The sequence below is a fragment of the Tyto alba genome, unplaced genomic scaffold, assembly GCF_018691265.1.
Source record: "Tyto alba isolate M040663 unplaced genomic scaffold, T.alba_DEE_v4.0 Super-Scaffold_28, whole genome shotgun sequence".
Classification (NCBI taxonomy): Eukaryota; Metazoa; Chordata; class Aves; order Strigiformes; family Tytonidae; genus Tyto; species Tyto alba.
The window spans coordinates 6,884,766-6,899,448 of NW_024881302.1; the positions used below are offsets into that span (position 1 = coordinate 6,884,766).

At 37.3% G+C, this 14,683-nt stretch overlaps 1 protein-coding gene across 3 annotated transcripts in view; it reads right to left on the bottom strand.

Moving 5' to 3' along the window:
• Positions 1-4,826: 4,826 nt before the first annotated feature.
• The window catches only part of GPR146 (G protein-coupled receptor 146), a 51,309-nt gene continuing 41,452 nt past the window's right edge, over positions 4,827-14,683 (bottom strand). For 2 of the 3 annotated variants that reach the window (XM_032983732.2, XM_032983734.2), the window contains one exon: positions 4,827-6,781. In XM_032983732.2, the coding sequence (XP_032839623.1) occupies positions 5,733-6,737 (1,005 nt within the window). In that variant the 5' untranslated portion in view covers positions 6,738-6,781 and the 3' untranslated portion in view covers positions 4,827-5,732. Of the gene's footprint in view, positions 6,782-9,525; positions 9,716-14,683 lie in introns of those variants that run through there. The other variant, XM_032983735.2, reaches the window with a different exon arrangement.

A 14,683-nucleotide genomic window follows, 5' to 3' on the forward strand; every position in this document is an offset into this window, starting at 1 on the left:
GGAAAAAGAATGTATGCGGCAAAGTCAATGTGTTTTGCTATATAATGGAAAGGTAAAGGAAGTACAACAGAGGAAACATTTCACACTTCAAATTTGTTGCCATGGCAGTCTGCACAGCTGGTCTTGTATGTTTAGATTGCTTTCACGCGGAAAAGGTATTGCATGAGATGGCTAAGAAATACACTAGGTTTTGCTTACTAAGGAACTGCAAAAATTAATCTTAGAGTATATGTTTCAGATTCATCAGTGTGTTGAGCACTTTACAGCTGCAGAAACTTAGGCAAAAGTCAGTAGTTCTGAAAGGCCTCAGCTAACAGCAGAGCCAAGAGCAGCACTTGGCCAGGTTCTGCTTTTTTCTCTGCTGCTGCAGTAAAGCTCATGAAGAGGTCTCCAGCCTGAGCACTGTACTGCTTTCATTTTCAATGAACAGGGGTAAATGAGTTTCTAGCTATGTACATATCCATAGCACAAGAACAATTTAATCAATTTAATTGAATCTTAGGGTTTGATTTGTTTTGTGGGTTTTGATTTTAAAAAAAATACAAACCAAAACAGTCACTTCCCTTTGTGTTTTCTGGTAGTGTTGTCATATTTTCTTGGCAACCTTGGGGGCTATTTTGCTACTATGTGATAGTTAAATGCAAGTTTTCTGTGACTCCTCCAATACGTGGTTGTCTTCAGTGAAATCTCTTTGTATTGACAGACAAAGGCAGATTCTGATGCTATTGGCCTGGTTTGTACTAGTGTAAACCTATTGACATGGTTGTACCTTATCAACATTTTACTTGCATTTATGTAGAAGTTCACCCTTTGCAAACTTGTAGGCTTGTTACCTTGCTACTTATTAACTAACTCTGTTCACATTTAAGATCCTCCAAGTCTGTGTTGTATAAAAGGGGTTTTACTAATGTAGATGAGAAACGTAGCCTTCTTATGTATGATGGTTCTATCTTAAAGCTCTGAGGAACAGATAATCAAAAAAATCACTACTCTGTTTAGTGATGCTGGCTCTCCAATGACAGTAACAGGAAATACTCTTTAAACCATTGTATGGGAGTAAGGGCATCTTGTCAGATACTAGGCTTTGACTAAATGATGTAATATTGCAACTTTCATTTTCACAGTTGCCATTTTAATTTATTTCTCACTGAGTCTTAACACTCGGAAGTGGCTTGGACTGTTTTTTTTTTCCCAAGGAATTCACCAATGACAATTTTAAATAGGGTTTGCTTTTACTTGCTGTCATCTTACACTTTACAGCAAATTTAAAGGAAACAAACTAAAAATTTTGAAAGTATAGCCAGGGAAGTACTTTTATATATATGGGGTAAACTAACTGATCCATGGTGAGTGATCTTTTGGTTATATGCAGTGACTACTACAATAAATGTAGTATGAGGTACGTTATATTCTTAAAGCTAAATTTTCTTTGGGATGCCAAAGGGTATTTGTTGTTATATTATGTTGTTCTGGGAACCAAGAGAATTTCTGCAGGGAGATGATTTCCGAGATCTCATTTGTGGCAGCACAAAGGAGAGGAAATGACAAGGACATGGCCAACATGGATTAATCACCAGCCTTGTAGTTCTGTGGTGCAATGTTACTCTATCCTGTGAATTGCAGGATTCTTTATGCTGGAAAAAGTGTGTCTGTGTGTGGAGGGGGGGCGTGTGTGCCTTTTTACTTTCGTCCCCAGCTAACTTCACACTGATGAATAATGAGATTTTAATGATGTCAGAATTACGGCCCGGAAAATCTGATAACAACATGTCTGATTTGACACCCAAGTCATGCAATTTGTTATGTTTTCATTCAGTGAAGCAACATGTTTAAACTTGTCTAGAATAGGTTTTTATCAGGAAGGACAAAAAAAAATCACACATTACTGACCAGATACTTTTTAACACTTTTTATTGAGAATGTATTATGATTCAATAGTTCCTTTGTGAAGCTTTGCAGAAAGTCCATTTCTATAGTGTTTTGACATAATATTGGAGGCCATATCTCTTTGTTTGAGTAGAAATTTTCTAGTGGTTGACCACTTCCTTTCATTAACTGAAATAATTTATTCAGAGACCAACTCAGTTAGCTTTGTAAATGGAAACTTTTGAAACTAGGACCTCTACTAGGTTAGTAAAAAAGGACCTGTCTTGAGCTACCTATGTTAAAAATTCAAGCAGAAGCAGAGTACAGACATTTTTGTTAGTTCATTGATTTGACTTAATTGGTTTCAGCAAGAGGGCTATGAGCCACAGATCAACTCAAATATTAAATTTAATTTTGTGAGAAAATAACACTGTTAATAATGGCACTTAACTAGTGCTTACTTTCTAGTATACAGTATATACATACAGAAACATACAGTACACCTTACTGCTCAGAGGTTTTCATTTAAATGTTACACTTTAAGAAATAATTTAATAAATTCTTTGCAAAACCTTTTTACATCAGTAGGCTGATTTTTATCTTGCATATATACAGTATTTTATTAATATTTATTTAAATGAGAAATAGTTAAGCCTCTATTTACAGTCATCAGTAACGTTCATGTATTTGAAATGGAAAGGCCCCATTCTTGAGAACTTTGTATATTAAAGATCTGTCCATAAAAGTTCTTCCATGTTTATGATACCATGTATTTCCTTAAGTGTTTTACTGTACTTGCTCATCTGCTGTTCTTTTATAGAAATACTGCAAAGTTCTTAGTTTTTGGGATACTGCTTTTTAAGAGGTACCATGTGAGGGTGCTGCAGTCAAGTTCATAATTTCCTTAAGAGAATAGCAGTCGGGCAGCTCCATGGCACAGTTTAATTGAGGTAACTAATGCATCAAATTAACTCTTAAAAAAAGTTGAGCTGATATCAATTTTGTTCATTAAATTATGAAAGTTGTTTGCCTGTGTGATTGCCATCACATTTAGTATATTATCAAGGATACACACAAACATACTGAACTCTGCTGCAATAAAAAAAGATCAGGGTAAAAAATAAAAATTGAGATTTCAAGGGTAAACTACATAAAAATTTGTTTTTTCTCTATCTCTTAAATAGCAGTTTCTAATTTTACTATATAAATCCATTTATAATGTCAAATCACTTTGTAAGATTTGGGTCATCGTAAAGGAGTCAGTCTAATGAAGTAAATGTGAGTGGTGAACTGTACCACGTGTACAAGACCAAGCATGGATGGAAACAGAGGAGCAAAAAGAGAATTAAATAAATAGTGCGGAGAAGTGAAGATGATGAGAGAAAAAGGTAGAGAAATTATAAGAGTCATGATCTGCAATCAGGAATTTAACACAGAGGGAAAGGTACAGAAATAAATGCAGGGTCCTGTGGGAGACAGAAAGCAGGATGTCTTGGGAGAAGGGGGAAATACAAGTAAGGATGCAACATGAAAGTTAAAATTGCACTTAACACTGCCTGTTCAGCCACACTGTTTTGGAAGCCTCCTAGTAGTGGAAGCCTCTATTCGCACCAGATAAGCCAGTTCTTCCCTGCTGGAATTTTTCCTGCATAATGGGACAGAATTTCTTTAACAGATTTTACATGAGAGGTTTAATGTGGTACATTAGGAAACCTAATTTTTCTCCAATGGGAAGAAGAGGAGCCTACTTGCTTGACAGTTGTAAGGAAAGATTTCTTTCTTAAGCACTTCTGTGTGGAAGTGAGCTTGAATGCTCAAGATAGGTACAAATTCATAGAAAACCTCTCAAGGGGAAAAAAAACAACCAAAGCAGCAGAGGCACTATAAATTAGTGTGTGAATTGGACGCAATGATAAAGAAAAGCTTAATTTCTTAACATGGTTTTCATCAACAGGCTAAAAGTATCAAGTAGACTGATGTAGTTGTGCTAGATAGTTTTTGTGTGGAGAAAACACCCTGGAAATAGATGATTTACTGTATATGGTTTAAGGGTTAAAAACATTCCAAGAAAATATGAAAAGCTATTAGAAAAGATTAATGGAGGGTCTTCCACCAGGATGTTGATAAATTAGAGATTCTTGTATATGGAGAAGATAAGCAAAGATTGCTATGAGAAAAAATAACTTGAATAATGTTGAAGGTAAAAGATCAGAAAAGGCTGTTCTTCACCTGCTTCCCACTTAGAACTTAAGTGTGTCTCTGTGGTGACAAATTGGGACCAATTATCAGATGAGATTGTGCTATAAGCAGTGGAAAAGGTTCAATGCTGTTTTTTTTTTTTTTTTTTTTTTCCCCATGGTTTTTCTATACCAGAGGCTTGAAAAGCCACATTTTTTGAATAAAGTCATGTCGAATTTGAGTTGTGTTGTGACAGATTAAACAACAGAATGATTCTGCTGTGTTGCAGGGCGAGTGACAAACTCGTCTTGCTGCCCCAAAACCAGTGGGCAAGTATAAGTTTAACTTCTACCCCTCTCTGTCATTAATAATGCAAAACCAAGCTAGGAACTGGTAGTTCTTGGGTCAATGTTTCAGTTTGCTGTTGTGGGTAACTGTTAATTTGCTTCCTGCAGCATGTTTGTATTTCTTACGTATTTCATATACTCTGTAAAATTTGGCAATCTGGATTGGATTTCTTCATCTCCACTGTGAAACACAGAAACTACACTTTTACTTGTATACAATGTGATACTTGTATACAAGAATCACACTGGGAGGCACTCAGTTTCTGAGAGGTCATCAAAAAGCTGATGCTGGCTGGGATTCCTATGTATTACTCCCATTTTAAAATCTTGTATGTATTGAGGGATTTTGTATGGTTTCCAAACCTTCAGCAATGCCCTAGATTAAAGAGATTTTAATTTATTTCTTGCAAACATATCCCTTGAAAATACAAAATGTTAATCATAAACATATTTATTTTTAAGATAATTACTCGTTACATGAACATATGTGGACCATAACACTTAGCCAGACAATCCTTACTAGTTAAATTTTGATTTAACTTTGTAAACCACTGTGTCCTTCATTTTAATATGCGGAACAAACATCTCTCAGTTCCCTTAGAATTAGTTAATAAATATTTCTGAATTCTTGAAATGTTTTAGGATGCAAAGCAAGCACTGGAAAAATAAAACACATTTTTGTTAATTGTTATATCTAGAAATAAAGTCAATTTACCGTAAACATTAAAACTTAGGTTAGTTTGAGAAAATAATTTCTGAAAATGCTAAATTAGGCTTCTTTAAGAGGGGATTCAGTGATGGAGAAAAAAATTAAATAATTTAATTTATAATTAACATTTACTATTTGGACATGTGTAATTGGGTAATATGATCTTTAGTAAAGATCATCTATATCGTCTTCATTGAAAAATGCTATTTACTTCATCAAGGATAGCACTATTACTTCTTTGTACAGAAAATAAGGTAAGAACTTTTTCTATACAAGATTCAAGGTGCCGTGTCTTCAGTCAAGACTTCAGTAAACTGCTTAGTGATTTCTTCAGACAGGAATATTAGAGCGATGAAGACAAGAGTTTATGCTTTGGAACCGATTCAGTGCACTGAAAGTATTAGATATCACAGGTATTACAGCACATAGGCCAGAGTCTCACAAGATTTCATCAATTAATTAACTATTTGAAAATTAAAACTGTTTCATTTAACTGTAATGGAAAGCTCCGTCTAGGCTCCTGGTTGGGACTCCCACATTAACGACTCCGAGTGCCAACACAGCAGTATCACAGTCCCAGTACCGGTACACTAAGTACTGCGGTAACAGAGCACCAGAGGGGTTTTTCATACCTACGTCATAACTTGCTGTACCACTGTGCGTTCATGAGAGCACCCTTGATTCCCACAGTGTATCTTTTTAAGCAAACGTCGTAATTTGTTGGGAAAGTTTTTGTTAATGTATCTGTAGAGCAGAGGCATTACAAAGCTGCTTGAGAAAGCCAAGAATTTTGATAAAATCTTGGTAAAATGTAATATTCTACTGTAATTTTCATTTGAAATTCTTCCTTGTGCATTAGTAAATGTGCTTACTAAGAGAATAACATAATAGGGTGTCCATAACGTGAACTGTGTACAGACTGTGGCAATCAAAAGCCTGTGCACTGATGGATCTAATCGTCCAGTGTCTTGATCCAGTGGTGTAGCCTCTTTGCGTATTCGCAAGATTAATGTAAGTGCATACAGTACAGCGACAGCTGGTACAACATACCCGATAAAGACCATAATGGCATCTGCTGCTTCTTTGTTCTGCATCTTGGAACATTCAATTATTTTAGTGGATACGTGATTGCAGACGTAGAACAGGAGAGATGAAAAACTTGTAAGCATGGCACCACCCCATATGAATCCACAAACATGTTTGGTGTTGTACACACTTGACATATAAGTTCTAGGTAGAGCACGTTCAATGTAGTAGTCCAGACTGAGTAATGTAGTAGAGTACATGGTAACTAAAGACGAGACATTGAATAAAATAAGCAAGGTAATATAAACTTCATTGTTAGAATTCCAGATGGCCCATTTTGTGTTGGCAAGACCTAGAAGGTACATTGGTGCCAGAGCGTTGATGATGAGACCAGCAATGGCAATGTTGACAAAGTAAACATCTGGCATAGTCATAGTAGCTTTGTTATAGAGATTAACAAGGACCAGCAAGCCATTGTAACAAAGGCCAATTGGGAAACATATAATGAGGTAGAGTAGGGAAAAGATGGAAAGCACAAGGTGGAAGTCATGACAGAGATGCTGGTCCTCACTGTTCTCAGTACTGTTGTTTAAGGTTTCACAGCTCCACATAGTGATTTTAGCTTTTGTATCTTCTTCGCTGATTACCAGCTTTTCTGTAGAGAGAGAAACAGTGAAAATACTGTTGAAATACTATGTTGAAAGTGAAATGCAATGTAGTATGAACAGAACGTTTTAAAGATAGAGATTATATGCTTTACGTAATTGATCAATTTAAAGTGAGTGACTGAAATGCCTTTCATTTTGTTAGTCTAGAAGAAAGTAATATTTCAAATTTCATGAGACTAGTAAATGTTCTGAAGTTTTAATTTAAATTAGTGGCAAATGATTTGATACAGGACACTCAACAGAAGTAAACTGTATAGCTTTAAAGTAAGTACCAATGTAACAGACACGAAAATCAGTACAATGCTTTCTAAAATTACTAAACTGTACCTTTTATATAACTAATAATCTGTAAGGGTAGTTGCTGAAGAATTGAAGTATATAAGCTGAAGCACATAGCAATAAAACAGAGAATAGAGTTCTCTTAGGTGTTAAATAAGCCTTCTCTCAAAAAGATAGTTTCTCAGGAGGCACATCTGAAGCAGCATGGTGGATATATACTGAATCACTGGTAAAACTGACTAGAGGAAACTGGGAAATGAGGTGAAGGGTTTTTTTTTTTTTTGTTTGGTGTGGTTGTTTTGGGGGGTTTTTTGGGGTGTTTTTTTTTTTTTTTTTAATAGGTCAGTTTGTATTCAGACTTCCAACCTCTAACCATTTAGTTCTGAAAAAAAAAAACAATGGACCTCTGTAGTCTAGGGAACCTAATATCAGGGCAGCCTGGCTTTCCAAAATGCAAGAATTTACTATCATTTCCTCTCAAAATAGCTTGAATTCTTTAAAAAGTATGCTAGTATCAGTAGTTGTTGTCCAGCTATCTTTGCTTTATCATCAGTAAAGAGATATTTTAACTGAAATCAGTGAACTTCAAAGCAATCATGGAAAGTCTCTTTCCACAATACAGAAATTTGAAATAATCTCTAAAGTAGAACTCAAAACATCCACAGCCTTAAAATCGTGGTGGTTATTCCTGCCAGCCCATTTCTAGGACAGTGTAGAATTTATGCAGCAGGTGATTTCCCATGTCACATGTACTCTGATACTGTCAGATACTCAGCGCTGTTTTGTGTGCTTCCCTTCTAGCACATACAGGAAAGTATCAGTACACGTACCTGCGTTCCTTCCAGAGAACAAGATTTAATCAATTCCACAATAAACATTGTGCAATTAAAATGAATGTTACTAGACAACACGCTATACTACATGAACCATATGGCTAAATTATACAGTATGAGTTTTGTAAGCATACGGATATGTGGTTGCATCTCTCTTGTGCTAATCCTTTGACACTGCAGCCATAGTACAGAATTTGTTCCAGAATCATGTCAGCTTCCATTTTTTATTTCCTATTGCAGTTGTTCTGTGTGCATTTTTTTCTAAATACAATAGCCCGTGCCAGAAATCAGGCTAAAAATACAGTAATTTTAGCTGGGCAAACGAATTTTTATTCCACTGTCATATGTTGGATTTCTTCAGAGAAGTGGCTTCTGTAGCAGTAACACAAGATGCAGTTCTGTTGTTTTCAAAGCTTGTTTTCACCTTTGTGGAAAAACTTACTTTTTTGTTTTTTCCAATCAGTTCTTTGGCTATAGTATTGCATATGAGTAGAAAGTATATCTTTACGTTGTCTTTCAATGCTTATGCTATTTTTGAGCACTCAGAACAACCCTGTTCATTTTCAGGAAGCATCTGTTGTTTTAAGATTTTAAGAAAGAAAAAGCAAAGCTGTTTTGCACAGTTGAAGGCAACCAAAATTACATCTCACTGAATCAGGTCATAACAGTTCAACCAAAGCAATAGACTGGAACTAGATATTGCAAATATATGCATTATGGTGAGGGCAAGGGTGACTAAGCACAGGCATGGATACAATCACATAATTCCATTATGTAGGTTTATCCTTAAGAATGTAGCTTTGATTACTCCAGACTGAATTACATCAGCCACAGAATACTCACCTGTATATTGTCTCAGATCAACAGTCTTTGCTACTGCGCTTTATATTTTACAGAGCAGGGGGATGTCTGGTTTCACAAATGCTTTTAGTAACTACCCCTTTTTTTCTTTACGTCCTCTAACTGCAGTTTACATAAGACAATTATATTTTAATGATAGAAATGGTAGGCAACTCATTGTGTTAAACTGTAATCTTACAAAATTACAAAACTTATCTCCAAAATGAGCAAAAATACAATCAAAAATAAAAATACTTTCTAAAGAAATTTTGTTGATGACTTCTGAATTACCAGATGAGGTATTTTTGTCTCTAATGTAGAAATCACCCATTTCTAATTGTCACTTACCTGTGTAGGCACTGAACCTGTTTGCTGTGCTGTACAGGCCCAGCTAAGCCTTTCTTACCCAGTCATGTTTTTTTGACATTTTAAAGGCAGTTTTGCCTTCACAGCCCGTGTCAGGCGAAGTCCTGACGACGCTTCGGATGCAGTTTTACTCGGTCAATCTAAACTAGCCCCTTCTCCAGTCAAAGGCACTTTTGCAGCCCCGGGTTGACTCTTGCATAAGTGAGTGCTGCAGTCCTCTTGTTTACTGTGGCCTGACTCAGCCTTCCCTCATGCTTCCCCTGGTCTTGACTGCTTTTGTACTTTTATCACACTGAGGATTAAAATCAGAACTCAACACATGGGAGGCCGGAGCGTCCTGCGGCCGCCGCTCGCCCTCCAGCCCGCCTTTCCCACGGCCCCCACCTCGGCAGCGTTGCTCCACAGCCTCTTACCTCTCCCTCCCGTGTCACATTCCCCCGCGTTGCCGGGCCCCCACGCTTTGCCGGCGCGGTGTTTCCGCGGAGGGAGCCCGGCGGCAAAGCTCGGGCTTGTTTCCCTCGGAGAACATGGTGATCGCCGCTCGGCAGCGCCCGGGCAGCGTGCTGCTCCGCGCGCCCGCCTGCGCTGCACTTGTTTTTCCTCTATAAGTTACTCACAAGTTTCTGCTTGGCTTGGCAGGCGGCAGGCCCCTCCCTTCCCCTGTTTACAGCCAGTTTCAAGAAGTGAGAGGCTGTGCTTGGAGGGGAGAGAGCTGTTGTATCCAGCTCAGTTTAGTCTCTGGGTTTCAGATTTACTACTTAAAATATACGGGCTGCTGGAGCAGGCAGGTTTGTTATGGTATTGTCGTCTGTTCTGGGGTTCTCCGGGGACGTGGGAGAGGCTTTTCCATTCCCTACAAGTGCAATCAGCAGCTCCTGTTCAAGAGCATGGGTTTTATTTTTAACCTGAGATGAGAATATGTAGCTTTGAGGTTTCATTTTTATAGGCCGTACATCCTAAACAATCAGTATTTTAAAATTATTGTACTATATTATGAAGTGCACAGGTGCTTGTGCTGCTTGCAAAGGTGAGCGAGCTTGTAACAGAAGGTCGGAAGAGAAGTTTCTGAGCGTTTACTTTGAATTTGGAGATTGTTTTGGTGTTGTGGAAAGGCATTATGATGTGAGCCTCACTTGGTGGTGTTATTATGAGCTCCATTCTGTTTCCTTTTTTGAAAAATTGAAAAGATAATTGTTCTAAAGACTATTTGCATGTCACTTGCAATTAATGGCTGTGTGTATATTCTCTATGCCTTTAACATAGATCATTTCTTGAAAGAATTTTTGCACTGTAGATTGATAATTTATCCCATAGCGAATTTTTTTCTGTGGTGGTTGTTTATATGGAAACTCCTCACGCTAATGAACTGAAGTTACTGCCTTTGAATTATGTTTTTAACTGGCATCATCAAACACCACCGAGAACTACCTTTTTCAAAATAATTTGTCTTATATTTAGAGATTCTGAGGCTTTATTCCTTTGCAAATAACAGTGAAAAATCCCTTAATTAAACAGGTGTTTACAGAATAAATACTGGAAAACCACTAAAAATGGTTACATATTTTATGTTGAGTTACTCTATCTGACTGCAGGTTTGGGGGTTTTTTTTAGGCAAGGTCTTTGCTTCTTGGTTTGTATTTAATAACTCATCAGGAATATTGTAAAACCACTGTAACTCCTGAATGGCAGAAAATTCTTATGTACCTATTTGATACGTACTCCACAGAAAAAATTGCATTTGTGCTATGGATAATGATGTATTACAAACTGTGGCATCAAGTGTTTGCTGCCTCAAAGCTTTCGAAGGACTTTAACCGTCATCAGTTCATTGGGGAAACACCAAAGTAGGAAAGGTATTAGTGTAGAAGTACTTTTAGATTCTGATACTTGACCGAAAGCCAGTTTCTTTACATGTCATAAGTTGCAGGTGGTTTCATTTAGATAAAAATTTGCATGAGGTACGTACAAAAAACTTCTTACAACACTGCACAAAAAGTTAAGAGCAGTTGCTGGCAAAAATTATTTTAGAAAAGATGCATAAAATGAACTTTAATTACAGAGAAAAAAATGAAATGCTGTTTAGTTGAATTACAGAGTCCATAGCTGCAGTTAGTTTTTTTTTCAGACATTTTCATTCATAATGCAGCACTAAGTTGCAGAGCAGGTTGGTTAACAGTTTCAAGCATGACCATTCCACGATCTGGTTATTTTATTTAACTTAAAATATCCTGAACCTTTATCCAGCTATAGCACTATCTCTTGCTCTGCAGATTTTTTTGTTTAGACAATAAATGATTTTGTCTAGTTGTTTTGTTATCATCTATATGTGAAATAGCTCTTATCTAGATTATCTAACCTCTGAATATGTGTTTTCACAAGCTATAATTTCATTATAAACCACACATAGCTAATAAAGATGTTGCCAATGAAGTACGTCTCTAAACAGGCCTGAGACTCCTACATTCATCAGGTCTTCTAGAGTTCCCACAGGATCTCTTAATTCCTCCAGAGACTGGAGCACAAGGGTACTGCATACGGGAGGGCTGAGTGCTGCGTAGAGCTTTGCTGGATGGCACAGATTTGCTTCAGTTCCAGACTGAAAAGCTTGGCCAGAAGTGTTGCATATATGCATAAATCATGACTTAGTAGACTGTCAGCAACTCATCAGGGTTTGAAAGGTGCTTTTTGAAAGTGTCATGCAACTTATGGATTAATTCTTAAAACTTTAAATAATGGATGGTTGCTATTTCTAGAAAACAGGATACCTGCTATTAATTGTACCTCAAGGGGAACACACTCTGAATTCTCAAGTGCAAGAGAATGAAGTGTCACACTGCTGTTACCTCTCAGTCTGGGGAACATGACATTTTTTAGGCTTACTAGCTTATATACATACCATAGGGATTAACAGAAGACTTGTTGGCTGGATATACAGAAAAGTAAAACTAGATTGCCCAGGTTAGATGTGAGGGGAAAAAATGCAGCAGTGCAGGCAAGTAGGTTTCAGAATGTACTTTCCTTATGCAGCTGCTGAGTTGTTGCTGTTTATAACATAATGATACAGCTTAGATAAAATACTATTAACATTAGTGGAGAAGAAAATCCTGCTTGATACTGAGTGCTGGGCTGAAAAACAGGCCCCTTCCAACCCTATCATTTATGTCGTTGTGGTGAAATCATTGACCAGTTTGGCCGGTGGTATTTTTATAATTGATACTGGTTCCATTTTATAATGTAGTTAATACAGTGCAATATAATGTGAAAGAAGCCATGACTAAATAACAAGAATAATTGACATACAGTAGCATTGATTATAACCCTGTCTTGGATGATTAAAAAAGTACAACTAAGAAAGCAAGAGTACATCAGTTGGAAGAGGGGTGTTTTTTTCTTTCTACAGTAGCATTGTTTGTCCCCGGTCTTAACAGAGGGAGCACAGAGCAAGGAGTTTGCCACCCCTGGCAAGTGAACTCTTGGGAAGAGCAGGCGTCCAGCCTCCTCGTCCCACTGATTTCACCCTCTTTGTTAGGCTCAGTTTTTGGTTTTCTAAACCCATTCCCTTTGCAGTATGAGCTTGCTTTGGTAGTAGCATAACAATAATTAAACATTGTAAAAAAAAAAAAAAACCAAACCTTTGACTCATGACACCCAATTATTACCCTCTCCTGCTTAATTCTGTACAATTTGAGTGCTGTGAGCCCATTTCCAGCTTTATAGCTTATTGCTTCCCCTTGGTCCAGTGTTATTCCTTAATCATTCCTTCTGTCCAGACATAAATGCTTGCATACATTTCCCCCTGCTTTTTAAAAAAACTTTATCACGTCTGCATGGCCCTTATTTTCCTCTTTATCTCTCCCTGATGACTTCATTACGGTTAGCGCTGCACCTCCCATCATTATTTACTTGTATGACACACACATGGTATCCTGTCAGGCTTATCACAGGGTTTCTAGGTATGACACTCTTTTACTTCTTACTTTGTTACTTTCCCATGGGACATCTGAGGCTGTTCTTAGGCATGTTGAGTCAACAGTAAAAATTGAATTCTTAGGAACTACAAGCGTGTATTTCTGTCACACATGGAATAAGTACAGAGATTGTAATGCTTCTGAAATCAGTCTTTGCAATTTTCTTCCGTCATCCTTATAGGTTGCTCATCTTCCTTTTCCAGAAATTCTGAATACATGTTGTCTTCAGAGCACTTCAAATTTAGCTCCTTCCTGTGGGCCCCTCTCTAACTTGCTAGGTGACCTTTTTTATTGTTCTGCAGATGTTGGCAACCACTGTTGCTTGTTTATTCTTTTATTCTGTAAGCACCATCTTTGTGGAAAATTATCTGCATAGCAGCTATCTGGTCTTTCAGATCCCACTTGTGCAATGATAATCTGTTTAACTGCCCCAGCCTCTTGACAACCTACTAAATAGATGCATATCTTTTTCCTGCTTTAACTCTTTGTTTGCACTGTTCTTATTAGTAGTAGTATTAGTATTACTACTAATAATATAAATATATTAACAATGTCAGCTGCACACTTTGTTTCTGTTTGGATTTTTCATGTCTTTGGGAATCTGAGTTTGTGTAAGGCCATGTCAGAAGTCAGTCTCTGCAAATTGCTGCCACAGATCAGTAAGCATCAACAAATGAGTTCAGATGCTCCTTTGGTTTGGAAGAAACAGAGGAAAACTTGATTTTTAGATTATGGCAACTATTTTGTAAGATGCTCATCTTCTGTATATTATGCTAGTACTGAAGAAGTTTATTCTGTCTTCAGAGTTCATAGAAGATTGCTCAAAACATTTTTATCCACCAGAAATGGATAACTGTATTTGATTTCTCTTTCTCCCCCTTCAGTTTTAAAGCAGCTTAAAGGTTATGAGGACAGATAAGACACTCCAATACAGACAAAAAAGATCAACTACACTGGAAACCATAATATAAACTGCCAAAGGGTGTTTTTAAGAGATCTTGTATCTGTTAGAGTGGTAGTGTGGTAGTGGTCTGGAAGGTTGTAATAACCAAGTACTATGGGGTAGAAGAGGCAAATGAAATTCCTGCAAAATGGGGATACTGAGTTCTGTGGAGAGGAGATAGTCCAGCATTAAGTTCCTTAAAGATTTGTGTGGAAGGAGTCCTGTGTTCAGATGCAGATGCTATCTCCCAGGCACATCAGCCATGCCAAATAAATCTCTCCTGTCTTTATACTGTTTATTTCTTTTCAATAGAGCCTTTGCAGGATTTAGGGTGCCAGTGGCAGTGCCCTCCTTGAAGCTCCTCTGGAACAGCAGCACTGGGGGCTCTGCATGGGTTAACTCTGTAAACTCAACCATGTTTTGTTAACTTCTCTCAGTGTCCCAGTATCAGATGAGTGTGGTCTCCTGCTCCACCTCTTCCTGACTTAGCTTTATCACTGAATTCTGAAAAAGCCTCTATATGGAAAACCTGACGTATCTTTTAATTCTTAACGTTTATGTGCAGTGAGAAGGAATTGACCATAGAGTGAACAGTGCAGCTTTTAATACATGATAGAAGACTCGTGGGTTAAGATTTCACTACTGCAAAAAGTGAAATAC